The sequence below is a fragment of the Arachis hypogaea genome, chromosome 14 (assembly GCF_003086295.3).
Source record: "Arachis hypogaea cultivar Tifrunner chromosome 14, arahy.Tifrunner.gnm2.J5K5, whole genome shotgun sequence".
In the NCBI taxonomy this organism is placed as follows: Eukaryota; Viridiplantae; Streptophyta; class Magnoliopsida; order Fabales; family Fabaceae; genus Arachis; species Arachis hypogaea.
The window spans coordinates 142,038,302-142,059,009 of NC_092049.1; the positions used below are offsets into that span (position 1 = coordinate 142,038,302).

Here is a 20,708-nt window from a genome sequence, read left to right on the forward strand (position 1 = left end):
GAGAAGACACGCACATGCCTTCCATATTGAAAAAATTGAGCCAATAAAAAAAATGAAGTCAATCTTTTTTAATTATTACATGTCTCTATATATCTTTCCATTTTATTAGCCTAGAATATAATTAAGAGCTGACAAATAAAAGGAACCAAGTGAAAAAAAAAATGAAATAGAACGGATAAATTGCATAATGAGTTATTTGATAAAAAAAAAAAAAATTTAACCAGGTAAGTTAAACCGTATATATTGAGAACAATTGGATAAAGTTTGTTAGTTAGTACCGACTGGCAAAAAATTATGTATATACAGGTTCTCCAATTAATGTACGTATGATAGGATGATAATAAGTTAAATAACACCTTTATTATACGATTAGTTGGTTAGGTGTAGACTATATCAAAGTAATTTGTATTTACAGTGTGTAATATAAAGTTTTCTCTGCTTTTTTACATTTAAGTTGAAACTACTATTATTACTAACTTGATAATACTAAATTATATGCAGCAATAATCATCATCTAAAAATATTTCGTGTTATTTAGGTCGATCTTATTTCTTATATTATGTGCACACTTTCTCAAACTCAAAAGTTTGATCCTCCTGGCAATCTTTGTAGGTATAATTATAGGTGAAAACTCAGGTGCAGTTAACTTCACGTGAAGTTGATAATTGAGAATTGATAGACAAAAATTCAGTCAAATTAGTCAACTAATTTAACGACTCTCAACCATTAATTTTAGTTGAAGTTGACCGAAACTGAGTTTTCAACATAGTTATATAGTATTTTGAGGAATCAAAACATACACATACATATCTCCTTTGGTTATTACTTATTAGGTTAAATTACATAGTTAGTCCCTACACTTTTAGTGAAATTGTAAATTAATCCTTACACTTTAAAAATTTATAATTGGGTCTTTAAAAAAATTAAAATTTATAATTTAGTCCCCACCGTTCAAAAAGTGTCTGATTTAACAAAATATTCTCAGCATATTCTCCATTTTAATAGTATTATGTTAAATCAACACTTTTTGAACGACAAGGACTAAATTACAAATTTTAATTCTCTTTAGAGACTCAATTACAAACTTTTAAAGTGTAGGAATCAATTTACAATTTCACTGAAAGTGTAGGAACTAACTGTATAATTTAACGTACTTATTAATACACAATTTTTTTATATTAATATTATTTATTAATATTATTTATTATCTGTACTAGGACACATCAAGCGGATTAATCATCATAAAATACAAATCTATGAACTACAAAATGAGAATAATAAAAGTTTTGGTCAAATGCACAATAGGATAGTACTATTCATATTCATTAGTCAATATCATATTATTGATCCTTAAACAGAAAGCATAACAAAATTTAAAAGAGCAAGCTGAAATGATGCATGTAAAGCGGAAATTTCCCTAAACATTCTTACTACTAATAATAATAATAATAATAATAATCCAAATCATCAGTTTCTTCATGGTTGTATCCATGGACCTTGTTGATCATATTGGTTGTCAAATATTCTGCAACTTTTTAAGATAGTTCTTAAACACAGAAGCCTCAGTTTCATGCTCACTCTGAAGCAATCTTTTTCCCTCTCTTAATGCAGCCATAATTACCTTAGAGCTGAAATCTAAATCCTTCATAGCTTTCTCCATGCAGTAAATATATTCATCCAAAGTATTCTTTGCTTCCACCATCTTCTTGAACTTCATATCCTCTTCCTTGAACAACACAGCTTCCTCAATCATTCTCTTAATTTCAGCACTTGAGAGTCTTCCTTTTTCATTAGTAATGGTGATTCCATTCTTCCTACCAGTTGTTTCATCCTCAGCACAAACTTTTAAGATACCATTAAGGTCCAGTTTAAACTTAACATTGATAGGATGATCTTGAGGAACAAGTGGAAGCCCCAAAAGCTTAAACTTACCAAGCAAGTTATTTTCACTGGCTTTTGTCCTTTCACCCTCATACACCATAATTGAAGCAGATGATTGATCATCTTTAGTTGTTAGATATACAGCACTTATACTTGCTGGAATGACGGTATTCCGAGGAATTACAACACTCATCAAATCTCCTTGTGTTGATATACCAAGAGACAGAGGAGTGACATCCACCAGAACCAAGTTTGGTACAATGCTATAACTTTCACTCAACAAAGCAGCTTGAACTGCAGCACCATAAGCAACTGCTTCATCCGGGTTGATACTCTTACAGAGCTCCTTCCCCTCACAATTTCTGCAATAATCTCTGCACTTTGGGAATCCTTGAAGATCCACCAACAAGGACCACATCATGTACATCACTTTTGGCCATGTTAGCATCATCAAGGCACTTCTGAGAAATCTCCATGCACTTCTCAAACAAGTCCCTGTTGAGTTCTTCAAACCTTGCACGAGTTATAGAGAAACGAAAGTCAATGCCTTGAAACAAAGCATCTATCTCAATAGTAGTCTCATTAGCATGTGAAAGTATCCTTTTCGCTTTCTCACATTCGTTTCTCAACCTCCTCATTGATCTGGGATCCCGAGTAATGTCCATTCTGATCTTTCTTTTGAACTCTTGTACCAAGTGACTCATCATTCTGTTATGGAAATCTTCCCCTCCCAGATGAGTGTCTCCGGCAGTGGCCTTAACTTCAATGTTATCACCTTCAATTGTGACTAGAGACACATCAAAGGTACCACCACCAAGATCAACTATGAAAACATTGCGCTTTCCGGAACATTTGGCTCTCTTTTGAAGGCCATATGCAAGAGCCGCGGCTGTTGGTTCGTTGATGATTCTGATGACATTAAGGCCGGCAATGATGCCGGCATCTTTGGTGGCTTTTCGCTGCGAGTCATTGAAATAGGCAGGGACTGTAATCACTGCATTGTCCACAGAAGACTCCAAATAGGCCTCTGCAATCTCCTTCATCTTTGTGAGGATCATAGATGAGATTTCTTCAGCAGCAAGACACTTTTCCCTGCCTTTGTAGTTCACCATAATCATGGGTTTGTCATCAACACCAGATACAACCTTGAATGGCCATAACTTAAGATCATTGTAAATTGCAGGATCTTTGTATTTTCTGCCAATCAACCTTTTAGCATCTACAAAAGAGTAATCTTGTTTTAGTTTCATATTTTCTTTGTGTAGGAGAAATAATAATGAACCAAACTAGTGTACTATAGTTAGATGAATGTGGTAACTAACTAACTAACTAACAATCAGTTTGAATCAAATTAACATTATTAATGAGACTAAGATGAAATCAAACATGTTACCAAAGATGGTGTTAGAGGGGTTGGCTGCGGCTTGATTTTTAGCAGCATCACCAATCAACCTTTGAGAATCAGTGAAGGCAACAAAAGAAGGTGTAGTTCTGTTGCCTTGATCATTCACAATAATCTCTGCACGACCATTTTGTTCTTCCCATGCAGCAACACACGAGTATGTAGTTCCAAGATCGATTCCTATCGCATGACCCTTATGTTTTGTTGCCATACTTCAATTCTCTTTGAGAAAAGCAGTGTATAAATGAAATATGAACATGAATAGCTTCTGAATGCGTATATATGTACACACAGATAAATAGAAAGATATACTAATAAAATTTTATTTATGTTCCTTGAAACCATAAATGAATTATTAATGTATTATACTAGTATCAAGATTCAAGGGTGAAGCTTAATTGTTCGTTCCCCAGTAGTTAACCAAACACTATATGGCTATCAGTCATGCGAATCATCACTGATACTACTATGACCTTGAATAAAGCAAAGAAAAATCTCTGCATTTACTCTCTTCTCTTTGTCTCTCTCAGATATCAATGTCATCGAAACTTGATTTTCTTCTACCTTTGTAACCATGCATCCCGGTAACAGTAATAAGTATATTTCATAAATAGTGAAAACTTGCATGCAGTTGTCTTTATCCTTACATGATTTGACAAGTTTAACTAAATTATCATGTAGTGTTTAACTTTCACCATTAATAAATATTCATAAGGACCTTAACTAAAGCAATGTTAGATTTAATTCATTAATAATCATCCAAAGCATTTATAGCTAATGCCTTTTCAAGAAACTTCATATCTTCAGCCTTGTATTTCTCATTCGCTTGATGGTAATCTGGTTCTCATTGCCAGTGATATTTTCCTTAGCAGATACACAGAGGATGCCATTAGAATCTATATCAAAGCATACCATAATAGGATGGCCTCGAGGAGCAGGAGGAATACCAGAAAGTTGTTATCACTGGCATTCATCCTCTCACCCTCGTAAACTTGTTCATCTACAGAGCATTGGTTATCATAGACTGTGATATATTCTGCTGTCTTGAAATAAGCAGGCACAGTAATCACAACATTCTAACAACAATCATTGGTTTGTCATTAACACCAGATATGACCTTAAATGGCCACAACATGAGATCATTCTTAAGAATGGGGTCCCTATATTTCCTACCGGTTAACCTCTTAACTGTTAATGTTGTAAGTGTGAGGAGCGTATAAAATTAGTTTCACACTCATGAAAGCAAGGAAGAGTGAGAAATTTATAAGATAAGAGACTTATTAACTTAACACTTCAAGATTTTGAGTTAGATGTGGTGTTACTAACAAAAATATCTGCATTCTAAACGATCACCTTTGAAAGAAGGAGATATAATATAAAAAATTCATTTGATCTCATCAACAAACGAACTAAACTATGATAAATTGATAATACAATACTATAGGTTAAGCTGATATAGCTTTCTTTATATAGATATTTTAGCTCTCCAAAGTTATAAGCTGATATAGTTAGGTGAATGTAGTAATTAACTACCACTTTTCAACCAAAAACAAGCAACTTCAACTAATTACTTTCCCACTAAGATTACTAGGAACATAAAACCAAACTAAAATAATTTAAGAGGTATTTATAATTTTTTATTAAGTTAAAATAAAATTAAAAAACTCTAAGTCCACAAATATAAAGCCAAACTTTGGTAACTAAATAAACAAAATCAAAATATATCAAATTAAATTAAATATTTTAAAAATATAAACTAATAAGTCTGGAAAAATACTTAAACACTTTATATCCCGAACATTTTGAAGCAAGTATTAACCTTGTTGATCAGTATTGGTCGACAAATGTTCTGTAATCTTCTAAGATAGTTCTCAAACACACAAGCTTCAGTTTCATGCTCATTCTGAATCAAAGCTTTTCCCTCACTGAATGCAGCCATGATTCTCTGCTTTTTGGAAGGCGAAACCTTAGAACTTACATCAGAATCCTCCATAGCTTTCTCCATTTTGTAAATATAATCGTCCAAAGCATTCTTTGCTTTTACCATCATCTTGAACTTCTTATCCTCTTCCTTGAACAATGCAGCTTCCTTAACCATTCTATTAATTTCAGCATTTGAGAGTCTTCCTTTCTCATTAGTAATCGTAATTCCATTCTTGCTACCAGTTGTTTTATCCTCAGCACGAACCTTCAAGATACCATCAAAATCCAGTTCAAAGTAAACATTGAAAGGATGGCCTTTAAAAACAAGAGGAAGGCCCGAAAGCGGAAACGTACCCAGCAAATTATTGTCACTGGCTTTTGTCCTTTCACCTTCATACACATTTATTGTAACAGTGGATATATAATCTTTAGGTGTAAAATACACAGCACTTCTTTTTGCAGGAATGATGGTATTCCTAGGAATTACAACACTCATCAAATCTCCTTTTACTTTTATACCAAGAGACAGAGGAGTTACATCCACCAGAACCAAGGGTGGGACAAAGCTGTAGTCTTCACTCAACAATGCAGCTTGGACAGCGGCGCCAAAAGCGACGGCTTCATCCGGGTTGATACTCTTGCAAAGCTCCTTCCCTTCAAAGAAGTTGTGTAATAAACTCTGCACTTTTGGGATTCTTGAAGATCCACCAACAAGGACCACATCATGTATCTTGCTTTTCTTCATCTTAGCATCATCAAGACACTTCTGAGCAATCTCCATGCACTTCTCAAACAAGTCCCTGTTGAGTTCCTCAAAGCAAGCACGAGTTAAAGAAAACCGAAAATCAACGCCTTGAAACAAAGCATCTATCTCAATTGTAGTCTCATTAGTATGTGACAGTATCCTTTTCGCTTTCTCGCATTCATTTCTCAACCTCCTCAGTGCTCTGGGAGTCCCAGTAATGTCAACTCCGTTCTTTCTTTTGAACTCTTGTACCAAGTGACTCACCATTCTGTTATCAAAATCTTCCCCTCCGAGATGAGTGTCTCCGGTAGTGGCCTTAACTTCAATGTTATCACCTTCAATTGTGACTAGAGACACATCAAAGGTACCACCACCAAGATCAAATATGAAAACATTGCGCTTTCCGGAACAGTTGCCTCTCTTTTGAAGGCCATATGCAAGAGCCGCAGCTGTTGGTTCGTTGATGATTCTGATGACATTAAGGCCGGCAATGATGCCGGCATCTTTGGTGGCTTTTCGCTGCGAGTCATTGAAATAGGCAGGGACTGTAATCACTGCATTGTTCACAGAAGAGTCCATATAGGCCTCTGCAATCTCCTTCATCTTTGTGAGAATCATAGATGAGATTTCTTCAGCAGCAAGACACTTTTCCTTGCCTTTGTAGTTCACCATAATCATTGGTTTGTCATCAACACCAGATACAACCTTGAATGGCCATAACTTAAGATCATTCTCAATTGTGGGATCTTTGTATTTTCTGCCAATCAACCTTTTAGCATCTACAAAATAGTAAAATTTCCTGTGATATTTTCATATTTTCTATAACCAACCAAACCAATGTTCTATAGTTAGATAAATGTAGTAACTAACTAACACTTTGAATCAGATTAACATTATTAACGACACTGAAAAGAAATCAAACATGTTACCAAAGATGGTGTTAGAGGGGTTGGCAGCAGCTTGATTTTTAGCAGCATCACCAATGAACCTGTGAGAATCAGTGAAGGCAACGAAAGAAGGTGTAGTTCTGTTGCCTTGATCATTCACAATAATCTCTGCACGACCATTTTGCTTTTCCCATGCTGCAACACACGAGTATGTAGTTCCTAGATCGATTCCTATTGCACGACCCTTTTGTTTTTTTGCCATTCTTCAATTCTCTCTGTCAAAAGCAGTGCATAAATGAAATAAGATTATGAATAGCTTCTGAGTGTGTACATATAGAGAGAAATAGAAATATATACTAATAAAAGGGTTTATTTATATTCCTTGAAACCATAAAATAAATTAATAATATAGATTTAATATGTAAATTAATGTTAAACTTGAATGCTCATTTATGAAAAATGCTAAAAATCATAGCAAATTGAGAGTGACATCTAAAAGCTTAAAGCATCTAAAATTCTAGCCTAGCCCTAACAGCTTAAGACTTGAGAGTGACAGCATAAAACTCTTAATCTGCATGTCTGATCACAAACTGAAAAAATAAGTATAGAGTATAACATTGTTGTGGACACAGTTACACATACCTTAGAACTCAAAAGGGTAGATAGATGAGTCAAGCAAGAAACCAACAAATATCAAAGTTCAGAACCAAAAACAACGAAGAAGATAATAAAAATATCCCATCTCCTTTTATATATATATATAGATCAAGAATGTAGGACTTCTGTTGAACTCTAAATTTTAAATTCGAATTTTAAATTTTAGATTATAAATTTTAAATCAGAACCGTTAATATAAAATACTATAGAATAAGTTGATATAGCTAGGTGAGTGCAGTAACTAACTACCACTGTTCAACATAAATAACTGACAAAATCAAATCAAATTAATTAAGATTAACAAGAGAATTAGATGAAGTAAGTGTTGTTAGTTGGGTTAGCTGCAGCCTGGTTTTTATCAGAATCACCAATAATACCTATGAGCTTTGGTGAAAGCAACGCATGAAGGATTGGTTCCACGCTTCCATGCAACACAAGAGCACAGCACTGTATATGTCTATATATGTTGGTGATCCTTATTTATATTGGAATTTAAACATGATAAATTGGAATCTATTAGCTGCAAAATAAGGAGGTTTTGGTGAGGTGCACAATAGGATAGCACTATTTTCATTCATATTCATTAGTCAATATCATGCCTTAATTCTTAAACTATTAACTAAAACACTAGAGCCCTCCTTTTTACTGTTAAGTGTTAAGGAGGCAACACAAAACAGAAGCAAAACAAAATAAAAAGAGCATGCTGAAATTTCCCTAAATTGTCTTAGTAATAATAATCCAAGTTTCATCATCACTGTATCCATGGACCTTGTTGACATATTGGTTGACAAATGTTGTGCAAGTTATTAAGATAGTTTTCAAACACAGAAGCCTCAGTTTGATGCTCACTCTGAAGCAATCTTTCTCCCTCTCTTAATGCAGCCATAATTCTCTGCTTTTCGGAAGCCGAAACCTTAGAGCTTACATCAAAATCCTTCATAGCTTTCTCCATCCAGTAAATATATTCATCCAAATCATTCTTTGCTTTAACAATCTTCTTGAACTTCTTATCCTCTTCTCTGAACGATGCAGCTTCCTCAATCATTCTCTTAATTTCAGCACTTGAGAGTCTTCCTTTCTCATTAGTAATGGTGATTCCATTCTTGCTACCTGTTGTTTCATCCTCAGCACGGACCTTCAAGATACCATCAAAATCCAGTTCAAAGTAAACATTGAAAGGATGGCCTCTAAAAACACGAGGAAGGCCCGAAAGCAAAAACATGCCCAGCAAATTATTGTCACTGGCTTTTGTCCTTTCACCTTCATACACATTTATTGGAACAGCGGATTGATAATCTTCAGCTGTACCATATATAGCACTTTTTTTTTTGCAGGAATGATGGTATTCCTAGGAATCACAACACTCATCAAATCTCCTTCTAGTTTTATACCAAGAGACAGAGGAGTTACATCCACCAGAACCAAGGTTGGGACAATGCTGTAGTCTTTACTCAACAATGCAGCTTGGACAGTGGCGCCAAAAGCGACGGCTTCATCCGGGTTGATACTCTTGCAAAGATCCTTCCCTTCAAAGAAGTTCTGTAATAAACTCTGCACTTTTGGGATTCTAGAAGATCCACCAACAAGGACCACATCATGTATCTCTCTTTTTTCCATCTTAGCATCATAAAGACACTTCTGAGCGATCTCCATGCACTTCTCAAACAAGTCCCAGTTGAGTTCCTCAAACCTTGCACGAGTTACTGAAAAATGAAACTCAATGCCTTGAAACAAAGCATCTATCTCAATTGTAGTCTCATTAGTATGTGAAAGTGTCCTTTTTGCTTTCTCGCATTCGTTTCTCAACCTCCTCAGTGCTCTGGGATTCCCAGTAATGTCAACTCTGTTCTTTCTTTTGAACTGTTGTACCAAGTGACTCACCATTCTGTTGTCGAAATCTTCCCCTCCGAGATGAGTGTCTCCAGCAGTGGCCTTAACTTCAATGTTATCACCTTTAATTGTGACTAGAGACACATCAAAGGTACCACCACCAAGATCAAATATGAAAACATTGCGCTTTCCGGAACAGTGGGCTCTCTTTTGAAGGCCATATGCAAGAGCCGCAGCTGTTGGTTCGTTGATGATTCTGATGACATTAAGGCCGGCAATGATGCCGGCATCTTTGGTGGCTTTTCGCTGTGAGTCATTGAAATAGGCAGGGACTGTAATCACTGCATTGTACACAGAAGACTCCATATAGGCCTCTGCAATCTCCTTCATCTTTGTGAGAATCATAGATGAGATTTCTTCAGCAGCAAGGCACTTTTCCTTGCCTTTGTAGTTCACCATGATCATTGGTTTGTCATCAACACCAGATACAACCTTGAATGGCCATAAGTGAAGATCATTCTGAATTGTGGGATCTTTGTATTTTCTGCCAATCAACCTTTTAGCATCTAGAAAATAGCAAAATGTCTTGTGATATTTTCATATTTTCTATAACAAATCAAACTAATGTACTATAGTTAGATGAATGTAGTAACTAACTAACTAAAAAACACTTTGAATCAGATTAACATTATTAAGAAGAAATCAAATCAAACATGTTACCAAAGATGGTGTTAGACGGGTTTGCAGCAGCTTGATTTTTAGCAGCATCACCAATGAACCTGTGAGAATCAGTGAAGGCAACGAAAGAAGGTGTTGTTCTGTTGCCTTGATCATTCACAATAATCTCTGCACGACCATTTTGCTCTTCCCATGCTGCAACACACGAGTATGTAGTTCCTAGATCGATTCCTATTGCACGACCCTTATGTTTTTTTGCCATTCTTCAATTCCCTTTATCAAAAGCAGTGTATAAATGAAATATGAATATGAATAGCTTCTGAGTGTGTGTATGTATATAGAGAGAGGAAGAACGATATACTAACAAAAGGGTTTATTTATGTTCCTTGAAACCATAAAATGAATTAATAATATCAATGGTCAAGCTTAATTGTTGGTTCCCATAATCTGTATGGAAGATAAAAGGAACTACATGATGAATCTTACTACATTATTTCCTGTTTCTTCTTATGCTAAGTAAACTCTTTACTCTGTAGTATGTATTTTATGACTATGATTATACTTGCATTGTGTACTAACCAAACTTATACATTGATGTAAAAGTTTATAACTTTAAAGCTTTACAATTACTCTTAAGATTACCCATTAACAAAACAATTAAGCATTGACCTGCACTAAGTTATTTAGAAATTGATTAGATAATATGTAAATTAATGTTAAATTTGAATGTTCATTTATGAAAAATGCTAAAACTCTTAACAAATTGAGAGTGACATCTAAAAGCTTAAAGCATCTAACATTTTAACCTAGCCCTAACAGCTTAAGACTTGAGAGTGACAGCATAAAACACTCTTCATCTTTTTTTAGCAATTTTTTTTTTGTTGCATTTCAGTTGAAAAAATCTTGAGTGCTTGAGCATGGCACACCAAGTATTTGTGGATAACAGCAGCAAAGTTTCAAACTTGCTTTGAAAATGAACGATTTTGGATTATTGGATAGTAGTACATGAGAAGGAAACTCATCATGCTCCTTTCTACTTAATCTGCATGTCTGATCACAAACTGAAGCAAGTGGAAATTTAAGTGACAGCGAGATTATAACGTGTCAAGAACAAGCATCATTTGCTAACTTTCATTTGTGATGATCAGAAGACAAAAGTATAGAGTATACCATTGTTGTGGAAAGTTACACATACCTTAGAACTCAAAAGGCTAGATGAGTGGAAGCAAGAAATCAACAAATATCGAAGTTCAGAACCAAAAACAACGAAGAAGAAAACGAGGCCTGGTTTGCTGCTTCGCCTTCCTAAGCAAGTTTCTCCATGAGACCGGGACTAGAGAAAAAGGTAACCGCAAAAGAAATAAATAGAACGGTTTAGCTCACGTATACGGTATACTGTTTTTATATAAAAAAATATATATATAAAATTTAATTTTTAATGTATTTATTGTTTATTTATCAAAATAAATAATTAAAAGATTGTATTAATACTCTTAGGATATATACTAATTAAATCTTAACAAAAAAAATCTCGTTTCCTTTTATATATATATATATATAGTACAAATAACAATTTATTCCGACAAAATATATCAAAAATGGAGTACTTCTGACTTTTAAATCCTAAAATGTTTGCATTGGTGAAGGAGTTAGAATATTGAGTAGAGAAAGTTAGAAATTAGAATTGAGTAGAGCTTTAGAAATGAAGCTGACGTTTAATTTAGATAAATATTTGAGAATTTTTTTACTGCATGAACATTAAAAAAAAAAAAGAAGATTTTCAGTTCATTGTTAATAGAATGACATCTCAGCTTAGCACTTAAAAAAACACAAAACTTCTCTTTTGTATGGTTACTTTGGTAGCATTAGCAACTATCTCTTTTTATCTCATGCAAACAATGAGATTATCACTGAGTATATGTAATAAAGTTGATCAAGTCTACAAAAATTTTGTGTGGGACAACAGCAGAGCTGGTAGTAAGGTCCATTTGATTAATTGGGAAAAGTGTTTACCAAAAAAATTTGGCGAGTTGAGCCAGAATAGCATGGAACTTGGTACGAAACAGGAATGTTCTTTGGATTAAATCAGAAGAAAAAATATATATGTGGGGAGAATACCATGCTCATTGTAAAGAAGTTCAAATCTTGCTCAAATGCATAGAAGAGTATCGTTTAAGTATGGCCCAAGTTTAAAAGGAATTTAATATGGCGGTTCAGTGACGGTGATAGCACTCAATTTTGAAAAGATCATTGGATCTCGAGCGTGAATAAACTTAAAGATTTTGTTCAACCAAAAATATCAGATGATATACTGAATATGGTTAGTGCGAAAAATGACAATTGGGATTTAGGTAAAATTGAGGAGGTTTTAGGAGAGGACTAAGTCCCTGTTTTTTCGTCCTTGAAAGCTCCAGAAACAAACTTGGGGATGATCAAGTAGTGTGACTTCTTAATTCTAGCGGTAAATTTAGCAATAAGTCAACGTTTTCTATCTACTTGAACGTTCCTGAGGACTCTAAGGCTTATTTATTTTTGAAAATTTGGAAAGTTGAAGCCCTCCAAAAGATGCCCACCTTTCTTTGACTAGTTACTAATGAAGCCTTTTTGACAAATGAGGTTCGAGTTTGCAGGCACATGATCCAAGAGGATACTTACCCGATTTGTGATTCTTTTTCAGAGTCTTTGCTCCACGTCCTTCGTAACTGCAGAGTCGCAACAAATATATGGAAGAACATTGACACTTCATTGAGTTCCAGTACGTTCTTTAGTCAACCCCTCTTTCCTAATTATTAAAGAACTTATCATCTCAATCCCATTATCATGGCGTTCTTTGGCCCTAGTATTTTACTGCACTCTATGCTCTCTTTGTTATCGTTGCAACAAGCATTTTTTGAGAGGGACAATACAGTAGATAAAGGTAATATCCATGATTTGTTACAAAGGACACTCAGGCGACTTACGGAGGTACGTTAAGAGACCATGAAGATAAATTTTTAGCTTGTTATAGTGCAAATCTAGACAGGTATACAATGACTTTAGCAGAACTTTGGAGTATTCTATTATGATTGGATTTAACTTTAAACTTTGGATACATGAATATTTACATCGAAGTGGATTCTAAAGTAGCAGTAAATCTCTACCTTCAAGAAATCATCGAGTTGCGCTTTACAAGAGCATTAGTTTTGGTTATTAAAAAATGTTGCACTAGGCTAAGCAATTAAAACATCTTTCATGAATTTTGAAAAATGAATACTTGTTTAGATAGATTGACATAATAAGAATATGAGTCTCAATTGAAATGTCATTTTTTTTTCTTATGTATTTTTTTAAATTTTCATGCATACTTCATTAAAACTGCTTTCTGTAGGACAATTTCGTTTTCTTTCATTTTGGGTTCTATGTCCCGGTATCTATAAAAAAAAATGTTAAATCTTAAATTATAAATATTAAATTTTACAATTATAAATTTAAATCACAACCGTCAATATAAAATATAATAAATAGATAATTAAAATTTATTTAATTAATAAACAATACTATAGAATAAGTTGAAATAGTTCTTCGTTCCATAGTTATTTGAATTCTCCATCACAAAGGAAAAAAGTTAAAAGCTGATAAACAACACACCAGTGCACAGTTCTAGGATCGGTTCCAATTATGTTTTGTTGACATTTTCTACTTTTTTTTTATACCTGAATACCTTAGCACAGTACTATGTATATATTATATTGGTAATCTTTATTTATATTGAAATCTTTGAGATACAAAAATAAGAATGAGAGATTTTGGTCAAATGTAGCACTACTCACATTCATTGATTACTATCATGTCTTTCTTGATCCTTAAATTATTAACAAAACAGAAGCATAACAAAAATAGAAAGCAAGCTGAAGTTGATGCATGCCAAAAGGGAATTTTCCTAAACTTTCTTAGTAACAATTATCTGAATCACTGTCAAGGGCAACATCATGTACATCATCAAATTACTTCTGAGCAATCTCCATGCACTTCTCAAACAAGTCTTTATATAGATAAACGAAAATCAATACCTTTAAATAAAGCATCAATATCTTTATATAGATATTTTAGCTCTGAAAGTTATAAGCTGATATAGTTAGGTGAGTGTAGTAACTAACTACCACCTTTTAACAAAAAAGCAAGCAACTTCAACTAATTATTTTCTACTAAGATTACTAGGAACGTAGAACTATATATAAGGAAACATCACATCAAATTAATTAAGATTAACAAGAGAACTAGATGAAGTTAGTGTTGTTGGTTGGGTTAGCTGCAGCCTGGTTTTTATATTGAAATTTAATCAAGATGAATTGGAATCTATTAGCTGCAAAATAAGGAGATTTTGATGAAATACACAAATAGAATAGCACTATTTTCATTTCATATTCATTAGTCAATATCATGTCTTAATCCTTAAACTATTAACTAAAACACTAGAGCCTCCTTAATCCTTTTTAGTATTTACTATTAAGGAGGCAACACAAAACAGAAACATAGCAAAATGAAAAGAGCAAGCTGAAATTGGTGCATGCAATGCGCAATTTCCCTAAACTGTTCTAATAATAATAATCCTAATCATAAGTTTCTTCATCACTGTATCCATGGACCTCGTTGATCACTATTGGATGGTAAATGTTCTGTAATTTTTTAAGATAGTTCTCAAACACAGAAGCTTCAGTTTGATGCTCACTCTGAATCAAACTTTTTCCCTCTCTCAATGCAGCATTAATTCTCTGCTTTTCGGAAGGTGAAATCATAGAGCTTACATCAAAATCCTTCAAAGCTTTCTCCATCCTGTAAACATAATAATCCAAAGCATTCTTTGCTTTGATCATTTTCTTGAACTTCTTATCCTCTTCCTTGAACACAGCAGCTTCCTCAATCATTCTCTTAATTTCAGCACTTGAGAGTCTTCCTTTCTCATTAGTAATGGTGATTCCATTCTTGTTACCAGTTGTTTCATCCACAGCACAAACCTTTAAGATACCATCAAAATCAAGTTCAAAGCTAACATTGATAGGATGGCCTCGAGGAACAAGAGGAAGCCCCGAAAGCGAAAACAAACCCAGCAAGTTATTTTCACTAGCTTTTGACCTTTCACCTTCATAAACTGGGAATGCAGCAGCAGATTGATAATCTTCAATTGTGACAAATACAGAACCCATCTTAACAGGAATGGCAGTATTCCTCGGAATCACTACACTCATCAAATCTCCACGAATGGCTATACCAAGAGACAAAGGAGTGACATCAACTAGCACCATGTTTGGCACAATGCTATAACTTTCACTAAGCAAAGCAGCTTGAATTGCAGCACCATAAGCAACAGCTTCATCCGGGTTGATACTCTTGCAAAGATCCTTTCCTTCAAAGAAGTTGTGTAATAAACTCTGCACTTTTGGGATTCTAGAAGATCCACCAACAAGGACCACATCATCTATCTCTCTTTTCTGCATCTTAGCATCATCAAGACACTTCTGAGCAATCTCCATGCACTTCACAAACAAGTCCCTGTTGAGTTCTTCAAACCTTGCACGAGTTATAGAAAAACGAAAATCAATGCCTTTAAACAAAGCATCTATCTCAATAGTAGTCTCATTAGCATGTGAGAGTGTCCTTTTCGCCTTCTCACATTCATTTCTCAACCTCCTCAGTGCCCTGGGATCCCTAGTAATGTCAACTCTGTTCTTTCTTTTGAACTCTTGTACCAAGTGACTCACCATTCTGTTATCAAAATCTTCCCCTCCGAGATGGGTGTCTCCAGCAGTGGCCTTAACTTCAAAGACTTCATTTTCAATTGTGACCAGAGACACATCAAAGGTGCCACCACCAAGATCAAATATGAAAACATTGCGCTTTCCGGAACATTTATCTCTCTTTTGAAGTCCATATGCAAGAGCTGCAGCTGTTGGTTCGTTGATGATTCTAATGACATTAAGGCCGGCAATGACACCGGCATCTTTGGTGGCTTTTCGCTGCGAGTCATTGAAATAGGCAGGGACTGTAATCACTGCATTGTTCACAGAAGACTCCAAATAGGCCTCTGCAATCTCCTTCATCTTTGTGAGGATCATAGATGAGATTTCTTCAGCAGCAAGACACTTTTCCTGGCCTTTGTAGTTCACCATAATCATTGGTTTGTCATCAACACCAGATACAACCTTGAATGGCCATAACTTAAGATCATTCTCAATTGTGGGATCTTTGTATTTTCTGCCAATCAACCTTTTAGCATCTACAAAATAGTAAAATGTCTTCATTATAGGTTGAAAGACAGAAAGCTATGATATTTTTCATGTTTTCTTTCGTTTAATGAACCAAACTACTGTAATATAGTTAGATGAATTTAGTAACTAGCAATATACGCTTCAAAACAAAGACAACTAAGTTCAACTTAACTAACTTAAGTTTGGCAGTAGGATTAATTGTTGGTCTCAAAGAGCCAAAATGGTATAAGAAGATTTGTGCTATATATCTACAAATCATCTTATGGTTCAAAACATTATGCCATTAGCCCATGAAATCAACATGAAGGTGAGTGAGATGAAACTAAAGATGTTACCAAAGATTGTGCTGGAGGGGTTGGCAGCAGCTTGATTTTTAGCAGCATCACCAATCAACCTTTGAGTATCAGTGAAGGCAACAAAAGAAGGTGTTGTTCTGTTGCCTTGATCATTCACAATAATCTCTGCACGACCATTCTGTTCTTCCCATGCAGCAACACAGGAGTACGTAGTTCCAAGATCGATTCCTATTGCACGACCCTTATGTTTTGTTGCCATTCTTCAAGTTTGTTTGTGAAAACTGAGAAGCAGTGTATTAAAGAAAGATGAATATACATAGCTTCTGAGTGTGTATGTATATATATATATAAAGAGAGAGAAAGATAAAGATTTACTAATAAAAGTTCATTTATGTTCCTGGGAACCATAAAATGAATTTATTAATGTATTATACTAATATCGAGGGTCAAGCTTAATTATTCGTTCCTATTAAGGCATTAACATCTGTATGGAAGACAAAAGGGATTGCTGAATCTTACTCTTGAGAGTTAAGCTTTAGACTAGTATCCGAAGTTAGTAGTTATCTAAATTTGTGTTTGATATTGCACTTTGAAATTTATAGTAGGCCTTAAAATATTTTTTATCCATCATTTGTCATCAAAAAGTTGAGCTACATTGAAGTTAGTAGTTACTCAAATTTATTCTTTAAAGTTTCTTTTGCTACATCAACTAGTCATTAGAGTATCAACGTGCAGAAATCAGTCCAACTCAACTTTTTATAGCGAGCGATGGACAAAATTTAACTATTAGAGACTATTATGAATTTTGAAGTACAATTTTAAAGATAAATTTATGTAACTATTAATTTTATGGACCACTTTAAGACTCGAGTATAATATTAGGGACTACTTTAAAATTTAACTCTACTTTTAATATTTTCAAAAAATAAATCGATTTATAATTGAAATTCGCATTGAAAATGATAGATAAAATAAAAATGATCTCATTTTAGAGAAACAACATTATTTTAATGGAGAACCAATAAAATTTAATAACTCATATAACAATGTTGATAAATAATAAAAAACATTATAAAATTTTAATTAAATTTGAGATCAGATCGTTAAAGTACAAATCTCATTTATAATTTTAAATTACTATTTATCATATATAATTTCACAAATATTTAGTATCATTTTATAATCACATAAAATAAAATTAAAATTAAAACTATCATTAAAGATGCTCTTATTTAATTTCTTTTTATTCTAAATTTTTTACTATGTAGTATGTATATAATGAGTGCATGTAAATTTTGATGTCTAAAAAGATGAGTTACTTTACTATGTAGTATGTATATAACGTGTGCATGAATATTTTTTATTTTTTAATATTTTTATTTTTACTATTAAAATTATATCAAACATACTAAAAGAATCTTTTCTAACTAATTAAGGGCACCAAATATGCTCCAAGTGTTGGAATGCAAACTCCACATCTGAGCAAAGTACTGTGTCTCTGTATTATCTTGGTAATCCTTATTTAAATTGGAATTTAATCATTATAAATTGGAATATTTGAGCTACAAAAATAAGATCAATAACGGTTTTGGTGAATTGCACAATAGGATAGCACTCTTCATTTCATATTCATTAAACAATATCATGTCTTAGATTCTTAAACTATTAACTAAAGTACAAAACAGAACCTTCCCTTTTACTATCAAAGAGGCAACACAAAACAGAATCAGAACAAAAGTTACATGATCAATCTGAACTTTCTTAGTAACAATCATCAGAATCACTATCTTCATCACTGTATTCACGGACCTTGTTGATCACTATCACTTGACAAATCTTCTGTAACTTCTTAATGAAGTCCTCAAACACAGAAGCTTCAGTGTGCTGCTCCTCACTCCGGAGCAATCTTTTTCCCTCTCTTAATGAAGCCATGATTCTCTGCTTTTCAGAAGGCGAAACCTTCGAGCTTACATCAGAATCCTTCATAGCTTTCTCCATCCTGTAAATATATTCATCCAAAGCATTCTTTGCTTCCACCATCTTCTTGAACTTCTTATCCTCTTCCCTGAACAATGCAGCTTCCTCAATCATTCTCTTAATTTCAGCACTTGAGAGTCTTCCCTTCTCATTAGTAATGGTGATTCCATTCTTGGAACCAGTTGTTTCATCCTCAGCACTAACCTTTAAGATACCATCAAAATCAAGTTCAAAGCTAACATTCATAGGATAACCTCGAGGAGCAAGTGGAAGCCCCGAAAGCTTAAACTTACCAAGCAAATTATTTTCCTTGGCTTTTGTCCTTTCTCCTTCATACACAGGGAATGAAGCAGTGGATTGATTATCTTCAATTGTGGCAAAAACAGCACCCATCTTTACAGGAATTACAGTATTCTTGGGGATCACTACACTCATTAAATCTCCTTTTGTGGCTATGCCAAGAGACAGAGGAGTGACATCCACCAGAACCAAGTTTGGGACAATGCTATATTCTTCACTCAACAATGCAGCTTGAACTGCAGCACCATAAGCAACTGCTTCATCCGGGTTGATACTATTGCAAAGATCCTTTCCCTCAAAGAAACCCTGCAATAAACTCTGCACTTTTGGAATTCTTGAAGATCCACCAACAAGGACAACATCATGTACATCACTCTTGGCCATCTTGGCATCATCAAGACACTTCTGAGCAATCTCCATGCACTTCTCAAACAAGTCTTTGTTGAGTTCCTCAAACTTCACACGAGTCATTGATAAACGAAAATCAATGCCTTGAAATAAAGCATCTATCTCAATTATAGTCTCATTAGTATGTGAAAGTGTCCTTTTTGCTTTCTCGCATTGGTTTCTCAACCTCCTCAATGATTTGGGATTCCCTGTAATGTCAACTTTGTTCTTTCTTTGGAACTCTTGTACCGAGTGACTCACCATTCTGTTATCAAAATCCTCCCCTCCAAGATGAGTGTCTCCGGCAGTGGCCTTAACTTCAAAGTTATCACCTTCAATTGTGACTAGAGACACATCAAAGGTACCACCTCCAAGATCAAATACGAAAATATTTCGCTTTTCGGAACAGTTAGCTCTCTTTTGAAGGCCATATGCAAGAGCTGCTGCTGTTGGTTCATTGATGATTCTGATGACATTAAGGCCGGCAATGATGCCGGCATCTTTGGTGGCTTTTCGCTGCGAGTCATTGAAATAGGCAGGGACTGTAATCACTGCATTGTTCACAGAAGACTCCAAATAGGCCTCTGCAATCTCCTTCATCTTTGTGAGGATCATAGATGAGATTTCTTCAGCAGCAAGACACTTTTCTTTTCTTTTGTAGGTAACCATAATCATTGGTTTGTCATCAGCACCAGATACAACCTTAAAAGGCCACAACTTAAGATCATTCTCAATTGTGGGGTCTTTGAATTTTCTGCCAATCAACCTTTTAGCATCTACAAAAGAGTAAAATAACTTCATTATAGGTTGAAAGACAGAAAGCTGTGATATTTTTCATGTTTTCTTTGTTCAATGTAGTTGAAGTAAGGAACCAAACTACCATAATATTGTTAGATGAATGTAGTAACTAACAATAAACGCTTCACAACAAAGGCAACTAACTTCAACTTAACTAACTTAAGTTTGGCCGTAGGATTAGTTGTTGGTGCAATCAAAGAGAGAAAAAGCAGTACAAAGATTTGTACTATATATCTACAATCATCGTATGGTACAAAGCATTATGCAATTAATCCATGAAATTAACATGAAGGTGAGTGAGATGAAACTAAAGATGTTACCAAAGATTGTGTTGGAGGGGTTGGCAGCAGCTTGATTTTTAGCAGCATCACCAATCAACCTTTGAGTATCAGTGAAGGCAACAAAAGAAGGTGTGGTTCTGTTGCCTTGATCATTCACAATAATCTCTGCACGACCATTTTGCTCTTCCCATGCAGCAACACAGGAGTATGTAGTTCCAAGATCGATTCCTATTGCACGACCCTTATGTTTTGTTGCCATAATTCAATTCTCTTTGTGAAAAACTGTGTATAAATTAAATATGAATATGAACAGCTTCTGAGTGTGTACATATATATAGAGAGAGAAAGAAAGATATACTAATAAAAGTTTATTTATGTTCCTTGAAACCATAAAATGAATTAGTTATTATTAATGTATTAT

The 20,708-nt window shown here is 34.3% G+C and overlaps 4 protein-coding genes and 2 pseudogenes across 6 annotated transcripts in view; all 6 read right to left on the reverse strand.

Annotated features, from left to right (window-relative positions):
• LOC112798159 (heat shock cognate 70 kDa protein 2-like) overlaps positions 1–20,708 on the reverse strand; it is a 200,987-nt gene that overhangs the window by 135,295 nt on the left and 44,984 nt on the right. The window contains exon 1 of one of the 3 annotated variants that reach the window (XM_072215643.1): positions 13,712–13,844. The exons of the other annotated variants lie outside the window; for them this stretch is intronic. The gene's annotated coding sequence lies outside the window, so the exon portion shown is untranslated. Of the gene's footprint in view, positions 1–13,711; positions 13,845–20,708 lie in introns of those variants that run through there. 3 annotated transcript variants of the gene reach the window in all.
• On the reverse strand, positions 1,517–3,494 carry LOC112795482 (heat shock cognate 70 kDa protein-like; annotated as a pseudogene).
• On the reverse strand, positions 5,070–7,101 carry LOC112795483 (heat shock cognate 70 kDa protein-like). The gene is made up of 2 exons (XM_029298080.2): positions 6,881–7,101; positions 5,070–6,730 (listed from the first exon to the last, which is right to left on the reverse strand). The coding sequence occupies exons 1-2, from the start codon at positions 7,098–7,100 to the stop codon at positions 5,070–5,072; spliced, it is 1,881 nt and encodes a 626-aa protein (XP_029153913.1). The 5' UTR covers position 7,101.
• LOC114927647 (heat shock cognate 70 kDa protein-like) lies at positions 8,057–11,327 on the reverse strand (annotated as a pseudogene).
• On the reverse strand, positions 14,593–16,803 carry LOC112795484 (heat shock cognate 70 kDa protein-like). Its single transcript, XM_029297681.2, has 2 exons — positions 16,584–16,803; positions 14,593–16,256 (listed from the first exon to the last, which is right to left on the reverse strand). Exons 1-2 carry the CDS (start codon positions 16,801–16,803, stop codon positions 14,593–14,595), a joined length of 1,884 nt encoding a protein of 627 aa, XP_029153514.1.
• On the reverse strand, positions 18,306–20,546 carry LOC114927610 (heat shock cognate 70 kDa protein-like). Its single transcript, XM_029297682.2, has 2 exons — positions 20,327–20,546; positions 18,306–19,984 (listed from the first exon to the last, which is right to left on the reverse strand). Exons 1-2 carry the CDS (start codon positions 20,544–20,546, stop codon positions 18,306–18,308), a joined length of 1,899 nt encoding a protein of 632 aa, XP_029153515.2.

What these genes read in the sequence shown, in the direction of transcription:
- LOC112795483 (XM_029298080.2), bottom strand. Translation starts at nt 7,100, where the DNA reads ATGGCAAAAAAACAAAAGGGTCGTGCAATAGGAATCGATCTAGGAACT. An exon ending in CCCCTCTAACACCATCTTTG is followed by an intron (nt 6,731 to 6,880) that starts GTAACATGTTTG and finishes ACTATTTTGTAG; the next exon opens with ATGCTAAAAGGTTGATTGGC.
- LOC112795484 (XM_029297681.2), bottom strand. Translation starts at nt 16,803, where the DNA reads ATGGCAACAAAACATAAGGGTCGTGCAATAGGAATCGATCTTGGAACT. An exon ending in CCCCTCCAGCACAATCTTTG is followed by an intron (nt 16,257 to 16,583) that starts GTAACATCTTTA and finishes ACTATTTTGTAG; the next exon opens with ATGCTAAAAGGTTGATTGGC.
- LOC114927610 (XM_029297682.2), bottom strand. Translation starts at nt 20,546, where the DNA reads ATGGCAACAAAACATAAGGGTCGTGCAATAGGAATCGATCTTGGAACT. An exon ending in CCCCTCCAACACAATCTTTG is followed by an intron (nt 19,985 to 20,326) that starts GTAACATCTTTA and finishes ACTCTTTTGTAG; the next exon opens with ATGCTAAAAGGTTGATTGGC.